The sequence below is a fragment of the Tympanuchus pallidicinctus genome, unplaced genomic scaffold (genome assembly GCF_026119805.1).
Source record: "Tympanuchus pallidicinctus isolate F22 unplaced genomic scaffold, pur_lepc_1.0 scaffold8, whole genome shotgun sequence".
NCBI classification, from domain to species: domain Eukaryota; kingdom Metazoa; phylum Chordata; class Aves; order Galliformes; family Phasianidae; genus Tympanuchus; species Tympanuchus pallidicinctus.
In genome coordinates, this window is record NW_026294802.1 from 18,522,245 (window position 1) to 18,548,235 (window position 25,991).

General features: G+C 37.6%; 1 protein-coding gene across 1 annotated transcript in view; it reads right to left on the reverse strand.

The window, feature by feature from the left end:
- CFAP54 (cilia and flagella associated protein 54) overlaps nucleotides 1–25,288 on the reverse strand; it is a 120,566-nt gene extending 95,278 nt beyond the window's left edge. The window contains exons 1-13 of the mRNA XM_052667723.1: nucleotides 25,063–25,288; nucleotides 17,875–17,980; nucleotides 13,869–14,015; nucleotides 12,514–12,685; nucleotides 10,632–10,690; nucleotides 8,750–8,893; nucleotides 8,278–8,391; nucleotides 8,082–8,183; nucleotides 3,538–3,736; nucleotides 2,997–3,092; nucleotides 1,804–1,916; nucleotides 1,520–1,688; nucleotides 830–915 (exon numbers count right to left, since the gene is read on the reverse strand). Of these exons, the coding sequence (XP_052523683.1) occupies nucleotides 830–915; nucleotides 1,520–1,688; nucleotides 1,804–1,916; nucleotides 2,997–3,092; nucleotides 3,538–3,736; nucleotides 8,082–8,183; nucleotides 8,278–8,391; nucleotides 8,750–8,893; nucleotides 10,632–10,690; nucleotides 12,514–12,685; nucleotides 13,869–14,015; nucleotides 17,875–17,980; nucleotides 25,063–25,259 (1,704 nt within the window). The 5' untranslated portion in view covers nucleotides 25,260–25,288. The remainder of the gene's footprint in view (nucleotides 1–829; nucleotides 916–1,519; nucleotides 1,689–1,803; nucleotides 1,917–2,996; nucleotides 3,093–3,537; nucleotides 3,737–8,081; nucleotides 8,184–8,277; nucleotides 8,392–8,749; nucleotides 8,894–10,631; nucleotides 10,691–12,513; nucleotides 12,686–13,868; nucleotides 14,016–17,874; nucleotides 17,981–25,062) is intronic.
- Between the last annotated feature and the right edge of the window lie 703 nt (nucleotides 25,289–25,991).

A 25,991-nucleotide genomic window follows, 5' to 3' on the forward strand; every position in this document is an offset into this window, starting at 1 on the left:
TCACCTCACAGGCAAGATTATTTGTCTGAAAATACTATAATAAATCTAAAAAAAATGTGCGTGCTCCACTTGCATTCAAATTGGAACAACATTCTAAAATGACTAGAATTAACTTTGCAGTAAAACCATGCAGTACTAGCATAAAATGTTTTCCTAAGGATAGTTTCTCATGAATCTCTGGGAAAACAAGCCTAGTTTAAATGCTAGTGGAGACAATTCACTGCAATTTTTTTTTTTTCCCACAGTACCACACTAAGGAAAATTTCAGTTTGAACAAGTGAGCTACAAGTGGACATTCTAGGAATTTATTATTGGATGTGTAGTGGCATTATTCTGTAGTAGAGCTTTCAGTACAAGAAAGTCCGACTCATCTTGGTATTGCTGATGTTGATTCCTTGTTTGCAATGAGAATTTACCACAAATTGCAAGCATATTGCTGCAATAAATGTATTTTCACTTCTCAGAGTCACTGTTCTTATTTGCAAAAATATTGCAGGAATGTTTTCTATAGTGGATTGTATTCAATCAACTCTATCAAATATACTAAAAGAAATATTGTCTTTGCTTGTTCAGAAAATATGCAACTAGTCCTATGGTTTTCCAAATGGATTTAATATCTGTTAATTTTTTGTAGCCTAATTACATTTAATAAATATTAATCTTTTTTTAAAACTCACAATAGATCACATTTTAGAGGCCTTTTTTTTTCACCTTTACTATTTCATTTTTGTTGTTTGTTAATGCCCCTGATTCCTTTGGTCTTAAATTATATACATTCAGTACAGATTAAGTGAGTAATTAATAAGATACATCTCTAATCTTGTTGTACCTGCTTAGATGTAGAGACATAGGAGAACACTGTTGTTGCCAAAATGATAAGATCATGAGAAGGCTCTCCATGCTTTAAGGAACCTGCTACATTCAGTGTTTATATAGAGGAGAAAAAAAGGAAAAGGAAGACATTATTTCTGGTTACAAACCTACATTTGAAAACATTTGAAGGAATCAACTTACAAAGTTATACCAGCAGATAATATGGACTAAGAAAAACTAAATACAAAGAAGACAAATATTCCTAAGTTAATTCGCTTACTGTGAAAAACACTATTATTTTTACAAATAGAAAGTTGTCAAGATTTTGCATTTTTTTTTCATTGAATTAAATTAGTTACTTAAACAAGCTTTTTCTTGCTTCAATGGCAAGAATTTTAAAATAAACAAAGTACAAGAATGACCAAAAGAAAATCTGTTTCATGTTTTTCCTGAAAACCTGTTCCAAAATATCCATTCATTTTACATATTTGCATGAAATAAGAGATATACCTAATAGAGGTCATTTCATGTAAGGGAAATATGCAAATGACAACTGGACAAAAGTCAGTAGGTGGCAAGTTATCAGTTGCTGTTTTTTTTTCACAGAATACTGCATGCAACATATTACATTGTTTTTAATCAATAAACAATATTTCTTGCTTCAAAAATATTTGAAATGCAAACAGATCTGTAACCAAAAACTCACTTCTGACTGTACTCTTCTTATCTGAAACACAAGGCAAATGATCTCTCCTAGTATTACTTTCATCAACAGAAAAACCATGCCTAAATTTTCCTGGAAATAGTAACGGTCGCATCAAGGTAAGAAGTTGGAGTTCCATTTCTGCCTTCTTCCACTTTGGGTCATTCTGGGCCTAATTGACAGATACAATCAATAGAAATTTGTCTTAGAATTTGGAAACTGAATATTGCTCCTCAACCTCACAGGAATAGACTACATAAAGATAGTGGAAATAGTATAATAGTTACCTGAAGAAAATTAGTAACAAATACAATAGCAGAATCAAACACATCCCACTCCTCATAGTTGAAAGCTAATTTTACAAACTTCACAGCAGCCTCTCCAGACACTCTCTTTTCTCCTATAATGATGACAAAACATTTTATATTTAATACTTCACAGACATATATATATTCAGAAGTTTAACTTCAGCAATAATTTGGTGTTCATAAATACAAAGATAAAATTCTGGTTTTGTACATTCAGCATAATCTCGAAGGATTTCTTAACAACTCTACAATGCAATGAATAGCTTTATCATTTTGCCATAATGTGTACACTTGCATACTACTATAATGATGTATTTGCAGTGTCCCTACTTCATTGTAAAGAGGCTGTACTCATTGATATTGATTTGCCTGTGTAGAGAGCATCAAGGATTTAGTCCTTTCTGCTGCAGAGAGATTAAATCTAGATATCTTCTCAAGGCAACTCTCCTCACCAGCAATTCACTTGAAAAACAATGCATAGAAACATGAACAACTTCTTGCAAGATAGCTGAGCATTTCTCATTGCTGTGTCAGAAAACATGTAATGTATACAGGGAGAGTCTTTTTTTCCCACCCTCCAAGTTTATCCGAAGTACAGACCAGTGTAAAAGGGATTTCCTGATCCTGGGAACTCTAAGGAAGTGGCTTATCTAGTAACTTCAGTAGTGTTATACAATCCTAAGAAAGTGCCACAGTCATTGTATCACCTGGGCACATGGCACATGGGAAAAAGTATATTGACTTAATAATAGAAGACTGTCATGTTCTGAAACACCACAGTGATTTGTTCTAGGATCTTGAGAAGCTTACAGCAGTTCTAATATTGCTACATCTCACTTCTCTTTTACAAAAATATACCAGGACATCACTGTAGAGTTTGGACTTTAAATGGCTTGAGGACATGAACATATCTTAACAGTATGTGATTATCACAATGTACATGTATTTCTATATGTTAATTAGGTAGCATTTGTTTCACAAAAATGGCAATGATTTCTGTAAATAATTCATTTTGAATGCCTTAGCATTATATATACATATATAAAATACACCTAAAAATGACAGTGCTTTGCAATACCTTTACGCATATAAGTGCAACTCATGAAAATGAATTCTGCTCACCAAGCATGAGTGCAACTGCTGGGCACTCTCAAAATTCAAAGCCAGTTTACCTGTTAGTATCAACTGCAGAAGAGTTGATGATGCATTAATCATACCAAATTTATCAGCGCAATCATCTCCTTGAATATCAGTACTGCTCACTCCACCTTTAAAACAGACAATTAATTACACTACTTTATACTGTATTTGATCTGCTATATGCCAATTAGCCAATAGTCATAAAGTAAATATGATACTGAAGTGCATTTAGTTTCTTTAGGTAATTTTGTTAACAGAGTATCTTTATACCTATAGTTATGCTCGGTCTATAGCATACAAAAGGTGGTTTGGAAGGAATTATTGAGTCCAAAGCCTTCCTCAAGTTTTAATTCTAACTTTGAGTGAACTTAAAAAAAAAAAAAAAAAGAGAAGTGAATCACTGTGGTGGGTTGACCTTGGCTGTCCATCACATTGCCACCCAGCCACTCTTCCATTTCTTCTCCTATTTAAAATATATGCCTTCAGACAAGCTTTCTTTCACAGCAAGGAAAAAACCAAGAAAATGGAGGACTGTGCTCCTCACAACACTTTTTTTGTTCTTTATGCTGTTACCTGAGAGGATTTCCAGCCCTGCAAAAAAAAGCTCTGAAATCACATCATGAATTTCAGGTTCATCAGGAACAGGTGGAGTAGGGTGCAGCACACGCCTACTACTATCAGACAGAGCTTCCAGGATGGCAAGGAATTGAGCCGCAGTACCATCAAACATTTCCATCAGCAGCTGTTCAGTTGTTGTGCGAGGCCATGGCAACTGTGTAAGAAAAAGTAATGTGAGCCTTATAATATCTAAAGCAAGCCACATAAAAAAGCAAGACTTCTTTCAAAACAGTTGTCTCTCAGAAAGAAAGAACTATCTAAAACATTAAAAAATATATGGTAAAATACATTATTTTTACAAACTTTGCGTTTCAGAGGCATAGCAAACCTCATGCTAAGTGAGTACAGTACTTAAGAAGTTCTATAATTTCTTTGCAATCACACAATTCTGCATGCTATTTCATGTAGAAAACACTGGAGTAGAAATTATGAGTGAAAGACGTCACACAATTCAAAGCCATCCAGATCTTTCCTTATAATGATACAAACGACCATTACAAATCAAGTTCTACATACTTCACAGGGAAAGATTAAGATGTTCTGCGCTGCAGAGAAAGCATTACCTTCACTGACTAGTACATTTGCAAGCAGCCTAACATAAAATACAGTCCAGAACACACAAAAATATATTTTCATTATTGGTAATTAAGAAATCAGAGATCTATATAAGAAAATAATTTAAAATTTTATTTCATATTCTTTATACATGATTATTAATTTTCCTAACTAAACAGTGACCAGACACAAAATAAATCAGAAACTTGACAGTACTTGAAAAAGCTGCTTATTATTCCAGCAACATTCCAATTCTATTTATTTGGCGCTTCCCCACATAAAAACACATCTGAATGGTTTCTAGGCACATTTAACAAGACACAAATTTGGGAATTTCCTTCTCATTTTCCTGAACTAACGTCTTATATTTTTGCTTCCAAGTGAATGCTTAAAGAAAAGCTGAGATCTGTATCTGATGAAAATAAAACTGATCTGTTCAATATTAAATAGTATTCAAAGTATTAAAGTTGGCAGGCTGTTTTTGTTTCCAAATAAACTTATATAATGAGCGAACCTCATCAATACTATTTGTCTTTTCCAAAGGAAGAGGAACTATTTTGATGCTGTAAAAAACACACAAAACAAACACAGAAAGGCATTTAGTACTGGATATTAATGGAGATAATCCTTGAAACCTTTTTCCATGCACATCAAGGCCAAGAAAATCTTTAGGAGTAACTAGCATAGAATCACCAACGGGAAGTCACACTTGACCAATTTCATAAACTTCTATGATAAAATGACTCATCTTGCAAACAAGGTGAGAGCAGTGATCATTGTCTAGCTGGTCTTTGGTAGGGCCTTCCACAGTCTCCTATAAAATCCTCATAAACAAGCTGTTGACGCATGGGCTGGGTAAGCAGACAGTGAGGTGAATTGAAAACTGGCTGAACAGCCAGGTCAGAGGGTAGTGGCGAGTGGCAGAAAGTCTAGCAGGAGGACAGTTAGAGCAGTGTACACCGGAGATGATTGCTGGGTCTGGTTTGGCTTATCCATTAATCTTCATTAATGACACTGATGTTGGGCAGAGCATACCAACAGCAAGTTTGCAGATGACACGTAACAGGGAGGTGCAACTGATACATGAGAAGGCTGTGCTGACATCCAGGGGGTCCTCAACAGGCTGGAGAAATGGGCTGACAGGAGCTTGGTGAGGAGCAACCTCATATGGAAGCAGAAATGTATGTTGGGGGCCACCTAGCTGGAAAGCAGATTGGCAGAAAATGACCTAGGGATTCTGGTGGACATCAGATTTAACATGTCAACAAAGTACCCTTGCCACAAAGCCACAAAGGCTATTGGTATTCAAGGTTGCATTAGGCAAAGTACTGTTATCAGGTCAAGAGAGGTAACCCATTCCCTGATTAGCACTGGTGAAGTCACATCTGAACTATTATGTCCATTTCTGGGCTCTCAAGTACATGAGAGACATGGACATGCTGGAGAGACTCCAGCAAAGGGCCACCAAGATGATGAATCACCTCTTATATGAGGAAAGGCTGAGAGCTGGGACTTTCAGCTTGAAGAAGAGAAGGCTCAAGGGGATCTTACCAGTGTCTATAAATATCCAAAGGGAGGGTGCAAAGACAAAGGCACATTCTGGTCAGTGTGCCCAGAACCAGGACAAAACATATGTGCACACACTGGAACACAGGAGGTTCCATCTGGATATCAGGAAATACTTTGTCAATGAGAAGGCACTAGCACAGGTTTACCCAGAGAGGCTGTGACATCTCCTGCTTGGAGATCTTCAAAAGCTACCTGGACATGGGCCTGGGCACCTTGTTCTGGGTTTGTCACTGCTTGAATGGAGGGTCAGACCACATGACCTCCAAAGGTCAAGCTCAGCCATTCTGGGATTCTGACATTCTCCTAAAGAAATAACTCCAAAATAAATTTTCAACACTTCTTTTTTCCCCCTAAATCTTCATAGCAATATTTGAAGCAAGCTATACAAAACTACAGCAAGCTATTCAAAATACCGTGCTGTTGTATTCAACTTATCTGTGGATTAATTTTCATCAAATTCATTTAGGAATCAGATCTATGCAAGTAGAAAGCAACATACTTCACATATACTCCAGAGCAGGCTAATCTCAAACTGCAGGTTTCATTTAAATACTTTTGTTAAGATGCAGAGTAGAATGGTAATTAATCTACTAGTAGTAGAATTTCACTTAACCATTGCTCTTTCATGTTTAGAAAACAAGCATTGTATTAATGGAAAAGAACCTTAGAAGTGGAAGCTAAATAAAAATATATAAATATAAGTACCCTATTTCTATTTTCAAGGTGATTTAAGTGTAAAAATAATTTGCACTGCACAAATGCTAGAAGGAAGAGTGTTAATTCTTTGCTAATTCAAGAATTCAGTGCTTTATAACATGCTGGAATGAGCTCTAAATGTAACTGCTCTACTTGTTATACCACTCCTGTGTATGTTCTATAAATAAAAGAGGAAATTGTTTTTTAAAGTCTGAACATCAAGCAAAAATAAATGTCCTACATTTTCGCATTTACTTGACACAATAAATCTACAAAATATTCTCAAATAAGTATAGAATAGTGCTTTCAAATGTTACAACAGTTAAGAAATCTTCTAACACTACTAAACACATGCAGAAACAAATATGAAAATTCAATATTATTGCTTCTTGCATAAATTCATGAGAACTGTCAGAGAACGTTTTAGAAGAAAAAGAATTGTGGTGGAGGAACCATACAATTTCTAACAGTTTGTTGTTAACGTCACGTTAATGTTAATGTTGTTAATCAATCAGAAACTGCAGAACAAAACTAATTAGTGACGATTCTTCCACAGTATGGACATCAGAGATATGAGGCTTCTCCTTTGTGACAGACACAACGACACTGTGAATGCCCGATGAACAAACAATAAGAGAGTATGCTGAGTTCCCAACATCCTGATCGTTCAGCAAAACTTTTACATGATCTCCATTCAGTCTTCTAGAATCAGTTGACCTAAAGAAAGTTAACCAACAACTTTATATGTGCAAACCACACATATTTGAACATACTGAGAGGTTTCCCCCATCCTGGATAACAGGAAATTTCTAGTAAGTGAAGCTTGGGACAAAATGATTGTTCTGTCCACACAGCAATTCAATATCAATTGTGATTCAAGTCAGTGATTCAAAACTGAGGTATCAGACAATCTTCTGTGAAGCTTAAATGAATAAGTTACGTAAAAAAAGTCTTCAACATGATCAAATTGCACCTGGAACATATCAGCATAACTTCATTATAATTTTATTAGCCATTAGACAGCATCAAATGAGCAATCTCAATTACTTCTGATCAGCCTTTCTTGTACCAAAAAGCAATTTTCTTTAAATGAAAAAAAGAGGAACAATGCAATCACATACCAAAAATCATCATCTTAGTATTTTATAATACTTATGCCAGTGGATTACCTAATTTATGATGTTGGCTGTAAAGAGCACAAAGTCAGAATAGTATTTAGGGGAATTTGTTACTTCCTTAAATTACTACCTTGTATTCTGAATACCTTTCTCTAACTAATGACATCTTCTAGAAAAGCGGCCTTAATAAGCAAATTAAAAATAAATAAATAAAAATAAAACCACTGCAACTTTTTTTCCAGGTATCCCTTCATCATCATTGAACATAGCAGGGCAAAAGCCCATACATTTGGTATGAAATTGAGCAAGATTTTTCTTAGTTTTAATGCTAAGGAAAAAAAAAAAGGTACAAAAATCAGTAGTTCTCATAGAATTGCTACATTTTTTCTCTTTTTCAAGTTTATTCTGCATCTTTATGATAAACTGCATTAATTACAAAACTGAAAGACTAATACTTTCTCTTTGTAAATAGCACCATATGCCTTAAGCAGAACTATATCACATACTCATCACCTGCAAAGAATAAGCAAAGAGAAGGATTATACAAAATGTTAAACTTACTTTTTGTGCTTCTTTTAAGCTAGCTCTTAACTTAGGTCGAGAATAGCTTTTTGGCTTTCGTCTGGATTCATACACTGCTCTTTTGAAAATCATTACTGACATCTAGCAAAAGAAAAACGCAAGTAACTATGTTATATCCTCTGCACAGAGATTGTTTAGCTTCTGTAACTGTTAATAATTACTTGCAGAATTATACCTTTATAGTCGCCTCTCTAAAAATCTTTCCTGTTTCTGAACTTTTCTGTGAAGAACTGATATTTTCTAATTGCTTCAGTTCATCAATTTGAATCAGACCACGGCGAGCAAATACCTGTCCAAAGTACAAAAACCAAAATTGTTACTAGGTTTTCCTTTTCTGCTTTCAGGTATGTAATTTTAGAGTCACATCATTCTTGAATTTGGGAAACAGCAGAGGAGTTCAGTGAAAGTCAATTGAAAATAAGAAGAAAACTTTCTCAAAATATATTTTGTACATCTATATTGGGGTTTGCCACCACTCAATGCTAGAAATCTGTAACCAGTATTAGAATGCAACGTATTAATTTCATTGATTACTCATTTACAAGTCAAAACACTTCCATACTGCAGTTAAATTTTGGAATACAGGAAGAATTCTAAATGCATATGATCTGATAAGCTGGCATATTTAAATAGACAAATCAAGATACCTCTCCATGAATGCCGGCTTGACAGTCAAAATAACACTGACAAACTGCCGCGTATAGCGTGGCCCTCCATGTCAAATAATGTACAGATAAGAGTGGAATGGATAATTCCATACATACACTGGCCCACAGTAGATATTCCAGCACCTGTAATGAAAAAAATCCAGTTTCAAACTGATACTGCTAAATACTGATATATACTGATAAGTGCTACTGACAGTAGCATTTTGTACTATATCAATATACTTTCTGTCAGGTAAGGAGAATTCTTCTCCTGGTAGGACTAATTCAAAGAGGGGAAAAAAGGCACAGAATGTATATTGATTTTTAACATATTTTGTTGATTACAAAGTAATCTTCCTGCTTATTATTGTTTTCCATCTGTAGCTAGGGGCAAGCATTGTATTTTAACCTCTGAGCTACTTTGCCATTCTGCTTCACCATAGGCTAGCCACCAGTGGCGCCACCCTTCTCTCTCGTCTACGCTTACTATGAGAGTTCTCTCTCTTTTGTGCCACCTCTAGTGATCATTGTTTTTCTAAGTTACATTTCAACTAGATCAGCAAGCTGACTTGTGACACAATGGAGTCTGCCCTCTTTGGTGACAGCCTGCAGTGAGATCAATTTATAACTATGGAACCACATTGCCAGCTCTTAGTTTTATCTGTCTCTCCTAACATAGTCATTGTAGCAATCACTGTTTAAAGAATTAGCCCTACTATACTGGTTGGTCTTCCCTTCCACTCTGTTTGGTGCAATGCTCCACTAGGTGCACTAAATACACACAACTTTAGTCCCAAACTAAATCAGTGTACAGATATTTAACAGACAAGTGCTTATTATGTTGGGCCGTTACATGCAAGGCAGATGTTGATGGTATGGCAGTAGAGATTGAATGTTACAGCAACCTTACTTTCTGTTGCTGTGCAACAGATGGCAGCAGAGGGGCAGCCTGACAGAATGGAGTCTGACAGAAAAGTGTGTACGAAGTAAAGCTGTGGAATTGAATTCCTCCATATGGAAAACATGGTGCCCATTGATAGTCACTGACAATTGCTAGATGTTTAGGGAGATCAAACAATGGATGTGAGCACAGTAAGGCAGTGAGTGGTGCACTTCAGCAGTGGCAGCAGCAATGCAAAAGAGAAGTCACACTTCAGACAGTCATGCAGATTTTTGGCATGGCATGCACATCCACCCCTGGCAAAAACCTATAGCTAAGAGTGGTGACTGAGTTAAAAAGTATTTTGTGAGAATTTGCTCTGTCAAAGAGTGTTACTGAGCTCTTTGCAGCTAGCGTAGCTACCATGGAAATAAATAAGAGACATTACTTTGGAGCACCCTACATAAATTAAAATAATCTGAAATGCCAATAATTAGTCTCCCTGGATCCTGCACAATAAGATTAAAAGTTAAAGGAAGTCCTAACTCACTTTTATTAAGATATTCATGGAGAAGAAGGTTTTGTTCAGTGAACAACTGATATAAACAACAGATAAAAAAAGAATCTATCCACCAGGTGTCAGCATATCTCCACTTTTTAAGAAACAAAAACAATCCTTGGATTCTGATGGAGTTGCTTGGAAAAAAAAAAAAAAAAAAGAAAAAAAAAAAACCATCTAGAGCTCTCTAAAATTGTCAAACACTCCATCAGTGTCCAGCGAGACATTGTGCTGAGCTCCATTCCACAGCTGAAGAGACACAGAGGCATCAAGGCACAAAGATTTTTGAATTGGCCATTCTGCCATTTAGACTGTTTATTCAAGTGTGACAAGCACTACTGCAATGACAATAAAATAGCTAAGTCAGGCTACAGTGCTATGCAAGACACTGATGCATTTTCTAATCTGTGCAATTTTCAAATATTTCTGTTTGTTTTCCATACCTGAGCAGACTGACCTATCATCATCAAATGTCTGCATATGGTATAAATATGGATTGTACCTGTAAGAATAAAATAAAGAAACAGGTAAGTTCTGGATTCCTAGATGAAATATTTTATGTTAACTAACTGGAACTTCCTAATATCTGGGTTGGTATTTCCAGATAATCTTTCTCTCACTATTTTTAAGTTAGAGAATTTGAAACCAACAAATTCTTAAGCAATATCAACTTTAAAAGTAACTACATAATAAAGTAATGCCATAAAAGAATTGAATATAAAAATTCAATACACTGATTTTTTTATTAAATGAACTGATAAGAGAAACAGTTGGTTTTTTTAATCCCTAGATGCAATTTTTTTATTTTTTTATTTTTTAATTTAATAGACTGACTTCTCCTCACAGCTTAACTTGCAGGAATCTTATAGTTTGTCGTGGCATTGTCCTGGGAGACAGCAACACAATTCAGTTTGATAGTCAGTGTGATAAGTTAAATGAAGCAAACTGATTGTGAATAGAATTTTCAAAAGCATCAGAGTCATTTATGAATAAAATCCTGTCAAAAAAAAGAATTACTTAATTTAGACTATGCCACAAAACTGCTTAAAAAAAAAAAAAAAAAACCACACACACACAAAAAAACAAGCCTAGAAGTATAAAAGACACAGCAGTTCTTAGGAAACAATCTAACAATCTTAGGGAAAAGAAAAAAATCTATTCTGTCTGTATGACTGTTCAGAAAGGGACACCTGTGGCAGCAGGAGGCATCACAACGCCAATTGTAAGAGTTTGAAGGGTGTTATTATCCCAGTGAATAAGAATTTAGCAAGCACTTGTAAGATTCATTTTTTTAATCAATCAAATGTAGTAAGACAAAATCTGTTGCCAGAAATTGCAGAAAAGTGCTTGGGAACTGGGCAGATTTATTACCTAACATTAACTCTATTCAGAGGAAAAAAATCCTTACTGACTAGGCTTGGTACAGAGACCTCTAATTGAACTTAAGAATAACAAGTGACTATATTTTAATTTTAATTATTTACCCAGAGAACAAAACAAACAAAAACACATCTTAGATAGGATATAGTATGAAGGTAATAAGGCCCAGGAAAACACATGTAAGAATTTCAACCATTTATAGCTCAGATAAATATCAGTATTTTTCATTATTTAAACTAAAAATAAATTATACCCTCAATTTATATTACAACAACTAGCCATAATAGAACAACATGATAGTCCAAAGTTTTGATTAAACAGAATGATCTTTCAAAGTACATAAATATTTTGGTAGTCTTGAAGTAAAAATCTTGATACACTATTCTCTGTGTTTAGTCCATAGAAGCTCCATTTTCTGCCTCAAAATTTTCCTAATTCAGGTATTTATTCACATTGAAATCATATACGGATATATTCTAATTTGAAAATGTGGTCATATTATGTGGCAATTTCTGAATGAGTTTTGTTATTAACTGCAAACTTGAAGAACGTTTTTTTAAAAATACGAAGATTTCATTTTGTGTTCTTTCATCTGCAATTCCCTTTTCAAAAAAAAAAAAAAAATCATCAATACAAATATCTTACTGATAGGAATTCTTCTGAGCTTTTTTTAATCTCAGTTTCCAAAACGCCTATTGTACACTCTCAGATTTAATTTCATTAATACTCTCAAACCACAGCTATGATGAAAGAGCTTGTTTTTCTGACTGTCCTTTTGATAAAAAGCACACTGTAGAAACTTAGAACTCTGTTATTTCAGAACAAGAAACATTTTAAAAAATACACTGCTACAATTAAAACTAACTAGAGATTTATTCTCAACTCCTTTGCTGATCTTAAAAATATGTCCAAGATGACTTGCTTAGCAAAGAAATGCAAAGATACCATTGTAGATAAGCCAACATAAATTCTGCTGAGGTAGAGCCACTTGCATGGTGAGTCGTAATGATGACAAGACTTTGAAACAGGTCTGCAGGGACTCTTGTTTCTGAAGGTTTCTGTCACTGCTACAAACCATCTGATAAACGCAAACATTCCTCTCTTGCAAAGCATGGAACTGAAACACATGGAAACACATGTAAAATATACATGCACATATTTAAAATAGATACACATTTTTTACATCAGTAAAGTATCATAAAATGTTGAGCATGAAAAGATTGAGTGTGCACAAACACGCACAAAACAAAGCAAAAAAAAAAAAAAAACCAGCATGACATTTAAATGAGAATTACACTATGGAAAAAGAGCCAAAGCTATTAGGTCAATTTACTATTAGATTGGATCGGTTTCTACTGTACCACAAGGTAAAAATGCACTAGTCCGTGAGACGTTGAAATAGTTGAGGAAAGAAATGTTAAGACTACACTGTACTCAGAAGACTAGGATGTAATTTGTTCATCTTCATCACAGGCCTCCAGCACCTCCAGGGACTGGGCTTCTACAGCTTCTCTGGCCAATCTACTCCATTACTTGCATTATTTTTTTTTTCTTTTTTTTTTTCAAAATATCCACCATGTACTGAAAATAGTTTCTCAGCAAAGCACTGGTTAAGATAGAATCCAGTATGTCTTTAGCACTCCCTTTGTACCAACTGAAACATTTTCTTCTTTGAATAACAAGCAATAAATTGCAGACGCCTATCCCCAAAAAGAAAGTTAATACAAAAAACTATCAACATAAGCTTGAGGTCATTTAGCTCCCCAAGAGTTTAGAACACTTAAAAAAACTTTTGGTTTTTTTCATACTGAGCAAATAATCTATTGATTGTAATGCAGCATTGCAAGGAGTATTCTTGCATATATATGATAAAAATTATAATATGATGTTTTGATTCTCTTGCATTCTGACCAGTTCTTAGATCACACCATATGGAAACTTCCACAACAATTAAAAGACAGTTACCAGCTTTGATCCATACCCTGATTCTGACAGTGGTTATTAGTAACTATTTCAGAACAAAACCTGTTCAGAAAAAATTACCTTTTTAGCATCAACAGAGGTTGGCTTATGCCATAAAAGCATAAACATTTATGTACACTTGGAAGTGTACACCTCTCTGGGTGTTCATATTGTACATATGACTTAAGTCTGTGTAATCTGTACAGGCAAGGTATGAAAGATGCATTAATATTAATATTTAATTAATTGAGTTACATGAACCACATTTATGGGTGATAAAGCACTCTACCTATTTTGAAACTGAATGTCTTTGACAAGAAAGATAATCGGCATCCTACCGTAAGAGATGCATTTTTGTCCTTGAAACCATTTGGAAAAAAGGTGGATTTAAACTGATTTTCATCATCTGTGATATCATCAGGATTTACAGAACAGAACTGCTGAAGGTATCTTCCATAGCACTGTGTAAGTGCCAACTTATACTCCTGAAAAATGAAGAATAAGTTACTTCTATAGTTTACATATTACATCTGTTTCTATACAATGTGTCATTTTATTATATTTACCTAAGAACTATCAACATGAGAGATCAGCTGGAAGTAATACAAGAAAGCTTCACGCAAACATTCAGCAATATTATTTCAAATGTGAAAACCCTCCTCATACAAAGGCTAAAATACTTAAGAGTTCATGATTAGAGAGTTTGTTAATTTTAGTCATAAATATGTGGAACACTGTAACATGATGGAAAACACAGCAATAACAGCAGAATAGCAAAGTCCCAGGCTGCAGCAAGTGAGGACTTGCTCAAATACAACAGCTCTGGACACAGAAACAAAAGAAAGGATCTCCTTATCTTCAGAAGGCCACAGGTATATAGGGATCTCCACCAAGAAATCACCCTGCCTCCACTGCTAACCCTTCAATAAAGTCTGAGAAGGGGTGCATCCTGGTTACACCCCTTCTGGTCACTCAGGTGCACTGCACGTACCTGAGCTCTCCTGTGTTGGCCCCACCTTCCTGCCAGGTGCTCAATCACTGCTTCAAGCCCTGGCTTAGGATTTCTGCTACAATATGACAAATTAGAGAACAAGTGTAGAGTATGATCTTAGGCTAATATCAAAATAACAAAATCAAGTCAAAATCAAACAAAATTCTTGGAATATCCTGCAGCTTGTGAACAGTAATGACAATAGTGCTACACTTCTGAGAAATGTCATAAAGCAGAACTTTATAAAAAATATGCAGATATCACTTCTCTCCCCCTTTTCCCCAGTGTCAAAGCTCATTTTTTTAAAATAAGATGCAGGAGAAGGAAAACATAGCCAGTGAATGCTGGAACTACAAATGGAAAAGAGGTCAACATTAATAGAGCAGAAGTCGAACTGACACTTTAAGAACTATTAAGAAACAGGATGCTGAGCTCTGTGTCATGCAGCACTCAGCTCCCCAGCAGCACTCTGATCCATTCTAACATCATACTTACTGAGACAGCAAGCTCTGACTCAGCTGCCCAAGTGCCACTTACTTACTGAATCACCTCTGTCACTTCCTACAGCAAGCACTATTTAGAGGTTTCTCTACCAACTTCACTAATGCTAGACCACACAAACACCAATCATGATAAATTCTATAAAGAACAAAAATAGCTAATTTGTAATTGTAGAAAAAGGTCCTTTGATGTTTTAACACAGAAAATCCAAAAGTATTTCCTTATAAATACTATTTTCCATTCAATTCCCACAGTAACACTTCCCCTGAATATTTTAACGTCTAAGGAATCTTACTCGCACGACCCTATTACGTTTGCTGTGAAAAAGAAGTGGTGATGAACAGAAACTTTTACTTTCCACGGACAATTGTGACAAGAGTGCTAATGGATCAGAACCATGCTTCAGCTACTAACTGATAAAATGTGATTCCTCCCCCAGACAGTTTAAAATACACGTGTAAGACTGGAGATAAGAGACAGATAGAGGCAGAGGGAGGGGGTAAAGAAATGAGTCAGTACTGATTAGTATGATGACTAACAGGTATCTAATTTCAATACATTTAACATAATGAATTTAGGTGTGTCCTAAAAGCAGATGTGTAATAGAAAGGAATTCAGTGTGAGATAGCATTAAAATAAACAGCTGAAGGACAGAAAGTTGGTGCTCAGTCACCAATAACTCATTTTAGAAGACCATGTATCATTAAGCATTACAGAACATAAAGGAAGATTCAATTTTAAAATAACCGTCAGCAGTTTCCAACTAAGAATCAAGAGGGACCAAAAGAATGCTTCATTATGGAATAGACTCTAGCCTGCTTATCACAGAACTTGCTGCTACACCACATTTGTCTTTCCCATAATGCACTGAAATTTGTAACACCCATCATGTTTTTTCCCTTTTTCTCCTGAGAAGAACATGGATACAATGAAAACTAAATCTGTAAAAATATCAAAGCAAAGCACTTAAAAATGGGAGTTCTGAGGACGGCTCATTTCAAAGTCTTAGCCTAGCCAGCATGACAAATTTTTCTATGACACTAAAAACTTTAAAGTAGAACACCACGTTACAACAGAGAAATTAATTTGTGATCACTTCTAGATTATTTTAGGCAATACTGGGCCATGCCAAGAAGCCCCTTGAATACAAGGACCAAACTACCATCTCTGAGTCATGCTATGGAAAGTCAATGAAAAACAAAGACGGTAAGGTTTGATTTATTTGAATAACTTTTTACTGACTGCATTGTGAGAACAGCAGTTCCCAGCACTAAAATCACTGCATAATACTCAAATCAATTCCTAGGCCCAGAAGCTATGAGAGTTTAAGGAAAATGTGAATATGAAGAAAATATGAATGGAATTGCCCAGGCAATGAAGGAGCTATTAAGTAATGCTGTTATTCAAGAACTTCCATGAGAATTTCTGTGAATAGTTCTAAACCTGTACTATGAGCCTTTATCTTTGTTTATAATAGTACCACAGTTACAAATTCTTCTATATGCTTTCAACCTACCAGTGAGTGTTCAGCATTGCTACACTTCAGCTATAGCTTACTGCTCCCTATTTAGGAGGCAGGCCACTACAGTGTAATTCTCTAGGGCAGGTAAGACTTTGCAACATTTACATGATTGCCATTTCTTTCTCCAGGTCTTCAGTAAAGGTGGCCCAATAGCCAAGTATGACCATATAAACACTGTCCATAAGTAACATCAATAGCATTTATCCCTGTTGGACTCCATAAGCAAAGGACATAATAGGAGAACCATTCCAGAGGATACATTCCTCCAAAAACTGACTCATCAAAATGTCTTGATGCTTTTCCAATGATGCCTGCTGTTTTCCTAGGTGAAAAGGGGGAATTTGTGTAGAGAATAAATGTTTAACAGTAGCATGATAATAAAAATAAAAAGCATGACAATAGGCATTTAACTGCTTTCTTAACAGAAAAGTCTATAGGGTGATCTTAAAAATTATTTTCAGTTTAAACACAATACCAATTACCTATTTTTCTTTTGCTGGTGTGGTCTGAAGAAGAATACCACATTTCTTCAACAGGAAACAAATCCAAATATATTTTTTCTTCCATATTGTCATAAAAATCCAAATAACATTTCATCTTAAAAAGTTTATAACAACTATTTAGGAACTCACAAAACAATTATTTAAACAATAGGGTGAGGTTTGTAGCAAGACACAATCTCAGATGCTTATCATGCAGAGTGAAACAATATAAAGACTTGAATATATTAAGATTACATTTGTTAATAGTAAGCTTAATACCAAACATAAAGCAAATGAAATCATGCTGACATTTCAGTAATACTTAACATTTCATTTATTAAAAAATATCCATTTGGTTTAATCTATTTTTTATCTTTTTTAATCTATTTTTAAATTTTTTTAATCTATTTTTATCTTTTTTCAAGATGCAAGAGCACCATTAATACATACAGCTGTGTAATTGAAATCTGATTTTTGTTCTCTGTTCCCCTCCTCCCTGACAATTCTTTATATTCACTTTTGTTTAACTGAGCACTGAGTTGACATTTCTGTGTACCAAATCACCACTACAAACAAATACTGTATAAAGATTCAGGGTGTTAAACTTTTAAAAAGCAACCTAGGTGCATAGAAAATGCAGGTACAGCAAATACATTAAAAAAAATTGGGGAGATTTTACAATAATAATTAAGAGTTATGAACTACCTACTCTCGTTGGCATTATTTTGCAGAAGTTTTTGCAACTTTCTAAATAGCTTCCTATGTAATATGATTAAAAATTAAAATAACACAGAAACATAATGAAACAAAAATTGGGATTGAACCATTTCTGTTGTGCTATGACTTACTTTGATCTGAGCAAGGGAATCACCAACTTTCAGAAGTTTGTCATTGTAATACCAATCTGGCAGTCGAGGCTTGTATTTGGTCCAAATCTTAAACAGAGTATTTGCTCTAAAAAGAAAAAGAAAAGAAAGGAAAGAAAAGTTCCAGATTAAACTGGCAGTAGAGCCATCGTAACAAGTAAACAAATCAAGAAAGCTTCAAATTGTGAAAACCTCCTTCTTCCAAGTGTATTTGAACCTCTTAATATTTCAAAACAAGTGATCATTAAAGCTAGATTTAACAAGCAGACAAGGACATTTCTGGGTTTCATGTCTGTCAACAGGCTTTATTGCGCAGATTTTTAAAAAGGATGAATTGTCTCATACATAAAACCTTATTGGAATGTATTAATATAAATTCCTTTGCAATGTTGAAACAAGAAGAGTAAAAAAGTGTCCCACTTTTCAGATAGAATTTGAGAAGCTTCGAAGAAACTCTTTGGTATTTTAATGGATTGCAACTCAGAGCAATCGTTGGACAAGAAGCTACACACTTAGAACAGGGGGAAAAGATCTCAAAATAACAATGCTTATCCAGAAGCAGCAAACTTAAGAACTTGTAAATGTGAAATGAATTACAGAGCTATACCATGAATCACAAAAAGAGGCCTATTAGAAAGCCTCTAGCACTGAGCTGCATCTAGCATGAAAAGTTCATGAATATTAAATCATGTAGTGTGGGACTCCATGAAAGAACAAGTAAATGACACATTTGTTAAAAAAGAAAGGATTTATGGCTATAGCTGCTTTGCTCTTCTTTTGCCTCTGTTTGTTATCCTAAGAGATACTACTTTTAGAGCTACCTAAGTATCCTCTAGAAGAATCCGTGCCATGATTTCTGAGGCCCACATATGAGGTTCATCAGTCTGTAGTTCCCTGGGTCTTTCACTCTTTCTTAACAATGAGAGTAATGTTTCCCTTTTGCCATTCACCAGAGATTTTACCTGAGCTACAGATTTTCAAACATAATGGAGAGTAGCTTGGCAACCACATCAGCCACTTCATAGAATCATAGAATCATAGAATCACAAGGTTGGAAACGACCTATAAGATCATCTAGTCCAACCATCTCCTCATCACCATTGCCACCACAAGCACTAAACCATATCACACAGCACATCATCCAGACGCCTCTTGAACACTGCCATGGACGGAGACTCCACCACCTCTCTGGGCAGCCATTCCAGTGCCTGACCACTCTCTGAGAGAAGAAGTTCTTCCTTATGTCTAATCTAAACCCCCTCTGATACTATTTGCGGCCATTTCCCCGTGTCCTGGTCATTGCCTGGAAGAAGAGGCCAAATCCCCCTTCACCACAACCTCCCTTCAGGAGGTTGTACAGTACAGTGAGGTCTCCCCTGAGCCTCCTCTTCTCCAGACTGAACAATCCCAGCTCCCTCAGCCGCTCCTCATAAGACTTGTGCTCCAGACCCCTCACCAGCTTTGTCGCCCTTCTCTGGACACGCTCCAGGACCTCAACATCTTTCCCGTAGTGAGGAGCCCAAAACTGAACACAGTACTCGAGGTGCAGCCTCACCAGTGTTGAGTAGAAGGGGATGATCACCTCCCTGCTCCTGCTGGCCGCACTATTTCTAATGCAGGCCAGGATGCCGTTGTCCCTCTTGGCCACCTGGGCACACACTTCCTTAGGGAGACTGAGATGCATGTTGTCTGACCCCATAGACTTGAACACTTTCAGCCTCATGACACAGTTTTAAACTTGCCCTGCTTTTACAGTGGGAGGGATTTTGCTTCCCCAACTCCCACCTACGGGTTTAGGAACACGAGAGGTGTGGGAAGCCTGATTGCAATTGAAGACTGAGGCAAAGAACTTGTTGAGTACTTTCTACCTTCTCCACGTGTGTTGTAGCCAGTTCTCCCTTCTCATTTATCAGGGGGGGTACACACTCCTTTGACTACCTTTTCTGACCAATATACCTCATATCAGTATATACCAGGTGCTTGCTCAGCCATGCTGGTTTCCTGCCTCCTCTGCTTGATTTCTTATGCAGGACAGAGAGCGCTTCTACACTCAGAAAGGTGTCCTTAAAGGTCTGCCAGCTGTTTTGTTCCCATGTCCTTACGGAGAATTTCCCAGGAGACCTCATCTAATAATTCCTTAAACAGCCTGAAGTTCACTCTCTTGAAGTTCAGGGTCATGACTCCACTCTTTGCCAGGCCCGTACTCCTTGAGATCACAAACTCAACCAGGGTATGGTCGCAACAGTCCAAACTGCCCCCAATCTCAATTTCTTTAATGATCTCCTCCACATTGGCGAGCACCAGGTCCAGTGACACCAGTGACACTTTGCTTCTGGTTGATCCAATACCTGAACCAGAAAGTTATCCTCAATTGACTCCAGGAATCTCCTGGATTGCTTGCAGCTTGCTGTGTTGTTCCCGCTGACTGCCTTTGACATCTTAGTGCCTTTGTACTACTTTGCTGACTTAGATTTTTTAAAGTAATCTATATTCAAGCTTGAAAACAATAACTGATCAGACAGACTGCTGTGAAGAATCTTGTTACAGAATTAACAATACTGACAGTGTACATAGTGCCAGGCATCTCCTGCATTTAATCACTTAACTAATTGTTTCTACAGGAACCTCAGCAAAGACTGCCTTGTGAAACCACAGGCTAAATTATTCATAGGTAGCAATTTATAAAAAAGGGAAACAACTGGAAAGAGAGGAATTACTGTTTGAAAATAACCTTCTAGCTGAATTTATCTAAGCTATGAGGTTTTTGGTGTGAGATATCAGGACCTTTTCACTCTCCTAAGATAGTGATGATAGGTTAGAATGCAAGACACTTTCTTCAGCTGTTTTCTGACATTCTGGAACTTCAAATTCATTTTTACAGTTTCCTAGACAGCTTTTCATTTTATCTTCTGATAAGACTCCCAGTAAAAGAAAGAAAGAAAGAAAAAAAAAAAAACATAACCAGAAACATCAATTTTCCCACACAGAAAGCTACAAGTCAACTTCACATTTCAAGGTGAAACAGATGGCTGTATGAGCAACTTGTCAAAACCATCTCTACACCAAAGAATTGCAACACTTTTTTTTTTTTTTCCTGAAAGTATCATCTTGGCACAATTCTCAGTTCTTCAAAGTAAGCAGCAAAGAAATAAATGGGACATTCTAGAGGTGTATTCTGAAGAGAAAATGCAATAAAAGCATAAATCAGGCCAAAAGCAACAACCTGAAAAAAATCTTTTTGCACATTATGTCTTTAAAGAAAATCATAGCCCTGTATAGTAAAAAACATCTTCTAAATGGGGTCTGTATTTCTCATGGTCCATCTGAAAGCAATTAAAAACCTGTGTGGCTATTGATCTCTTACACTGAGAGAAGACTACCAGTCCAGTCAGAGGCTCCACAGGAAGGAATCCATTGAGTTTCTGAGCAGGGCTCCCTAGACTACCAAGGGAAGAAGCTCAGAAAAAGATTCCTGAATACTAGATAGACACTACTTGAGGGAGAAGAAGAAAGCTAATTATCAGTCAGTAAAGGAACTGATAGTAACAGCTGTAGAAAAAGGTCTGGAAGGTAAGTTTACAAACCCCTTTAGGACTGATCAGATGAAAAACCCCCAGAGAAGGTCATCTCCATTTTTTATTGGTTTGAATACTCTATTAACGAGTGAGATTTTTCATTGCAGCAATAAACTAGTGACAAATCTCACTAGACTGTCAATATCAATGGGGAGATTAAGGTAAAAATCTATCTGCTACAATGTCGTGACTAAATAGAAGTGAGGGCATGACACAGGAATGTTTCTCTTACACAAACAAAGGAAAGCAAGATGCTTTCCAAACAGCTAATAAGTCTCTCTTTTAAAGAGGCTGTAGAACTCCAGAAGAACATGTTGAGCAACAAATGAATTCTCAGAAAAATTGGGCTGTTCAGGCTCAAAGGTAAAACTTCTTCATTTCCAGCCACTCTATGAATAATAAAAGTTTTTTCCTGAAAGCTCAATCCATAATATTTTGTACAGGGTAAGGCCCTTGAGGATTTATTTCTGGGTGAAATGTCTTTACGATAATTAGTAAAGGATTTTCTGATACAGATCAAAAAATGTCATACTGAATGAGGGTACCTAAACCACACAATATGAAACAAAATCAATAGGTCACAGAAATTCTCTGATACCCTCATTGCTCAGATAAATGAGTTAAAACAGGTTGTCATTTACCTGATGGAAAAAAAAAATCTTTTTACTGCTTCTTCCAACAGAAAATATTCATAATTGCAGTACAAGGCAAATATTCAGTGTTTTTATTTCTTACATGAGGACATTATAAGTACCTAACCTATGGCCTTACTATTAACTTATCAACATCAAAGGCTGACAGCACTGGAACAATGAAACTGACAGTCTTCTAAACTGTGCCATGTGGAAGCTCATTTTCTTGCTCCTCTAATAGCAAGCACTTTGATCACCAACCCATGCCAGAAAATGTAGCTTGACAAATGACAAAGCAAGAACCTTCAGAGCATTTAGGAAACCATCTGTAACAGCTATTACCTTCAGAAATTCTTGGAAACCACGAGACTATGGCTGGTTCTGCAAGCAGCACATATTCCAAACTTGAGCGATAAGAGGAAAAGGAAAAACAATGCAGAAATTTCACAATCAAATAGCTGTAAATTTGCTAGCTACCTGAGTGTGTGAGCTGATTATCAGAATTACAGCCTTCCATCTCTGCATTGCTGCTGTACATACGAAGAATATTAGAAGATGCAGAGCCATGGGGAGTTTGGTATTGTGTAACTTTCTCAATGCCTTGGAAGTTCCAGCATGAATCACTGCTATCAGCAGCTCCTGGAATCAAGCCCCAGGTAGTGCTAGTTCTTGTCTTCGTGATGAATGCTGCAAAATTCTTTAGATTGGGAAATGTTCTCATATCAGCTGAGCCAGCAGGGACATTGAGAAACATCTACAGAATACCAGTTTTAAAAAGATAGAGCCTACTCACATCAAAATACTTCACAGGAGAAAGTAAAGTATGGCTTGGAGACACTGGATGCAGAAACCAATTACTTGGATTACTTGCATTATATCTGCAAACAGATCAGATTCAGCATGCCCAACTCACAACTAGAAGTTAAAATGGATGTATTCATTATCAGCAGTTTTCTGCTGAATTGGTGCTGTGTGGAGCAGCTGAGTGGCACTCCTTCCTCTGAGGGGCCTGCAGGGAATACTTTCAAACTAAGAATACAGATCAGCTAAAGCAAAAAACAGTCTGAAGCTGTAAATAAAAGGCTTAAAAATACCAAAGCACAGAAATGAGTTGCTGAAGCAATATAAAAAACACTAGAGACAAAAGCCCAAAGACTTCTTTCTGTGTGACAGACGTAGGCCTGGACTTAGGGACAAACACACCACATAAACAAATTAGAAATCCAGTATATTTAGAAAACAAAAGATCTCCAGTGCAGACAAATCATAGACTGCCAAATTTGAGTACCACCTAAAATGTGCACAGCTCCTTTAGAGAAGAAACGTTTGCGGACTGCAAAAAGAACCAAGCGAAATATGTAAGGACAGAAGTTGCACATAGTGATAATCTAACCACCCTTACAGCCAGCTGCTGTGCTCCTTTTGAATGAAATTTTTATAACCTGGGAGACTTTCATATTAATGTTAAAGATCTGTAAATTTAGAATAGAACATTGTTCAGATAATAACTGTAGAAAATTAACAATTAGTTTAGAAGAAGCAGTTGAACATTTGTGTCATAATGAACCTAAATACATAGGAAGAGCTACATGAGAAAATGCACAGTCTCTGTAAGACATATGCATGAACTGTGAATCATTCTCCAATTTTAGTTGCTCTACATTAGCAGCATTAGAAAACTTAGACTTATGCATACCCACAGATATGCATGTATGTGAACAAACAAATATGCACAAATACACTTGCCATATGTTCTGCCTGCATTGATGGGTATAAAAATATACCTAAATAGATGCAGACACATGCACAAAAAGAGCTGTGTGGGCTTGTCCTCATTTGGCCTTGCTACAGGCACAGTTCTCAATGCATGTGCATGCCATCCACACCATGCTTGCACCTGCACCTTGCTGGTGGGCTGCCAACTGCTCTGGCACAGCAAGAGGGGCTCCCTGCTGAAAAGCTCCAGCAGCTCTAACACAGCCAATAGTGGCACTGTCAACTGCCACAGCACCTCATGTTTTCTTCCTACAGTGTTAAATGCTAGGAAGTGCAGAAACATGAGCTGTTAGTGTTTGAGAGAGAGGATTTTAATTACGAAAAGATAATTAGGTTATGACCTCCTAGAGAGGAGCTCCGCAGAGAAGGACTGAAGTGTCCTGGTGGACAACAAGTTGGCTACAATCCAGCAGTAATATGCCCTAGTGGCCAAAAAGGCCAATGGTATCTTGGGGTGCATTAAAAAGAGCGTGGCCAGCAGGTCAAGAGAAGTGATCCTCCTCTATGCTGTGGTGAGGCCACATATAAAGAACTGCATCCAGTTCAAGAAAGAGTGAGAACTTCTTTCAAGAGGGCCACTAAGAAAAGGAGCCTGGAACAGCTCCATTATGAGGAAAGGCTGAGAGATCTGGGGCTGTTCAGCTTAGAGAAGAGAAAGCTGAGAGAAGATCTTATCAATGCTTATAAATATCTCTAAGTCAAGAACGGAGGAGACCAGGTTCTTCTTAGTGGTGCACAGCAATGAGACGAGGGGCAATGGGTGCAAACTACATCACAATTACAAATAGAAGGAAGAACTGCTTTACTGTGAGGGTGAGAGGGCTGAACAGGCTGCCCAGATTGGTGCTGGAGCCTCCTTCCCTGGAAAGATTCAAGACCTGCCTGCACTCCTTCCTATGTAAACCAGGGAACCTGCATTAACAAGGGGGTGGACTAGATCCCCAGAGGTCCCTTCCAATCCTTACGATTCTGTGATCCTATGATAATAAAGCAGAAAAAGCAAAAATAAAAAGCAAAGCTAAAAAGGGTTGAGCGGCTTGCCACACCACTACAGAAACTGACAGGGAAGGGCCCCCTGCCCCGTGGGTGCTCTGTAAGGGGACCCAGGGAAGGGACAGGGGCAGGGGTGAGGCTGGAGGGGGGCGGCGAGGACAGCGGCGAAGAACAGAAGGGAGACGCGGCCCTACCCGCGGCGGTGCAGCTCGTGCCGCTGCGGCTCGGCCTCCCCTGTGCCTCTCAGCCGCCGCAGGAAGCCCATGACGTCCCGCAGTTCGGCATCCAGGCTGTCCACAACCGGGTTGCCCGGCGCCAAGGCCCCGAAGAAAGCAGCCGGCAGCGGCCGCGGCTGCGGAGTTGGGGGCGGCGGCTCTGCGGACTCCGCCATGCTCCGGCCCGGCCGCGGAGGGGACGCGGCGGCGTCGCCAGGCAACGGCGGCGGGGAGATGGCGGCCCGGCGGGGCCCGGCGGAGGCAGTTCCGGCGGCCGGAGCAGCCCGTTGGCCCAGCGATTCCCGGCTGTGCGTCGTGGCACTCCGGTGTCAGCAGTGCCATACGGCTGCTGGCTTATAGGCGCTGTTTGAAATGGATGTTTGGCTCGGGACGTTGCTTTGAACTTGCTGATCGCATCGCATAGCAGGCTTCCTGCGCTGCCACGGAGAAAAGAGCAAAAAAGCCCTTCTGTGCTAGCCCTCTGAACAGCGTTATCTGCCTGTAAAAACAACGGCGGCACGCTGGGAAACAACCTGCCCGAGTCGATCATCCCTGCTGGAGGTGGCCATGGCAACCGGGGTGCTTTCAGCTTCTCTGTAGGCGCTACTGTAAAGGCGTTTGGGAGGGAGGGGAAGGCAATCAGGCCGATGTCTGCATTCCTGGACATGAGGGACGTGATCCTTAACTGCAAAAGCTGAGGAGCGATGGGTGTGCGGTGAGCAGCAGCCTGCAGCTGGCCCTGGCTGCCATTTTGTGACAAAGACTGACAAAGGATGGACAGTACAGGGTGGCCAAAGAAGCACCTGAATGGTGCATCCCGTAGCTCATAGTAAGAGAACGATGCAGCATCAGCATGAGGAACCAGAAAACAACGCATTTTGCAGGCCAGCAAAATGACATAGGAATCA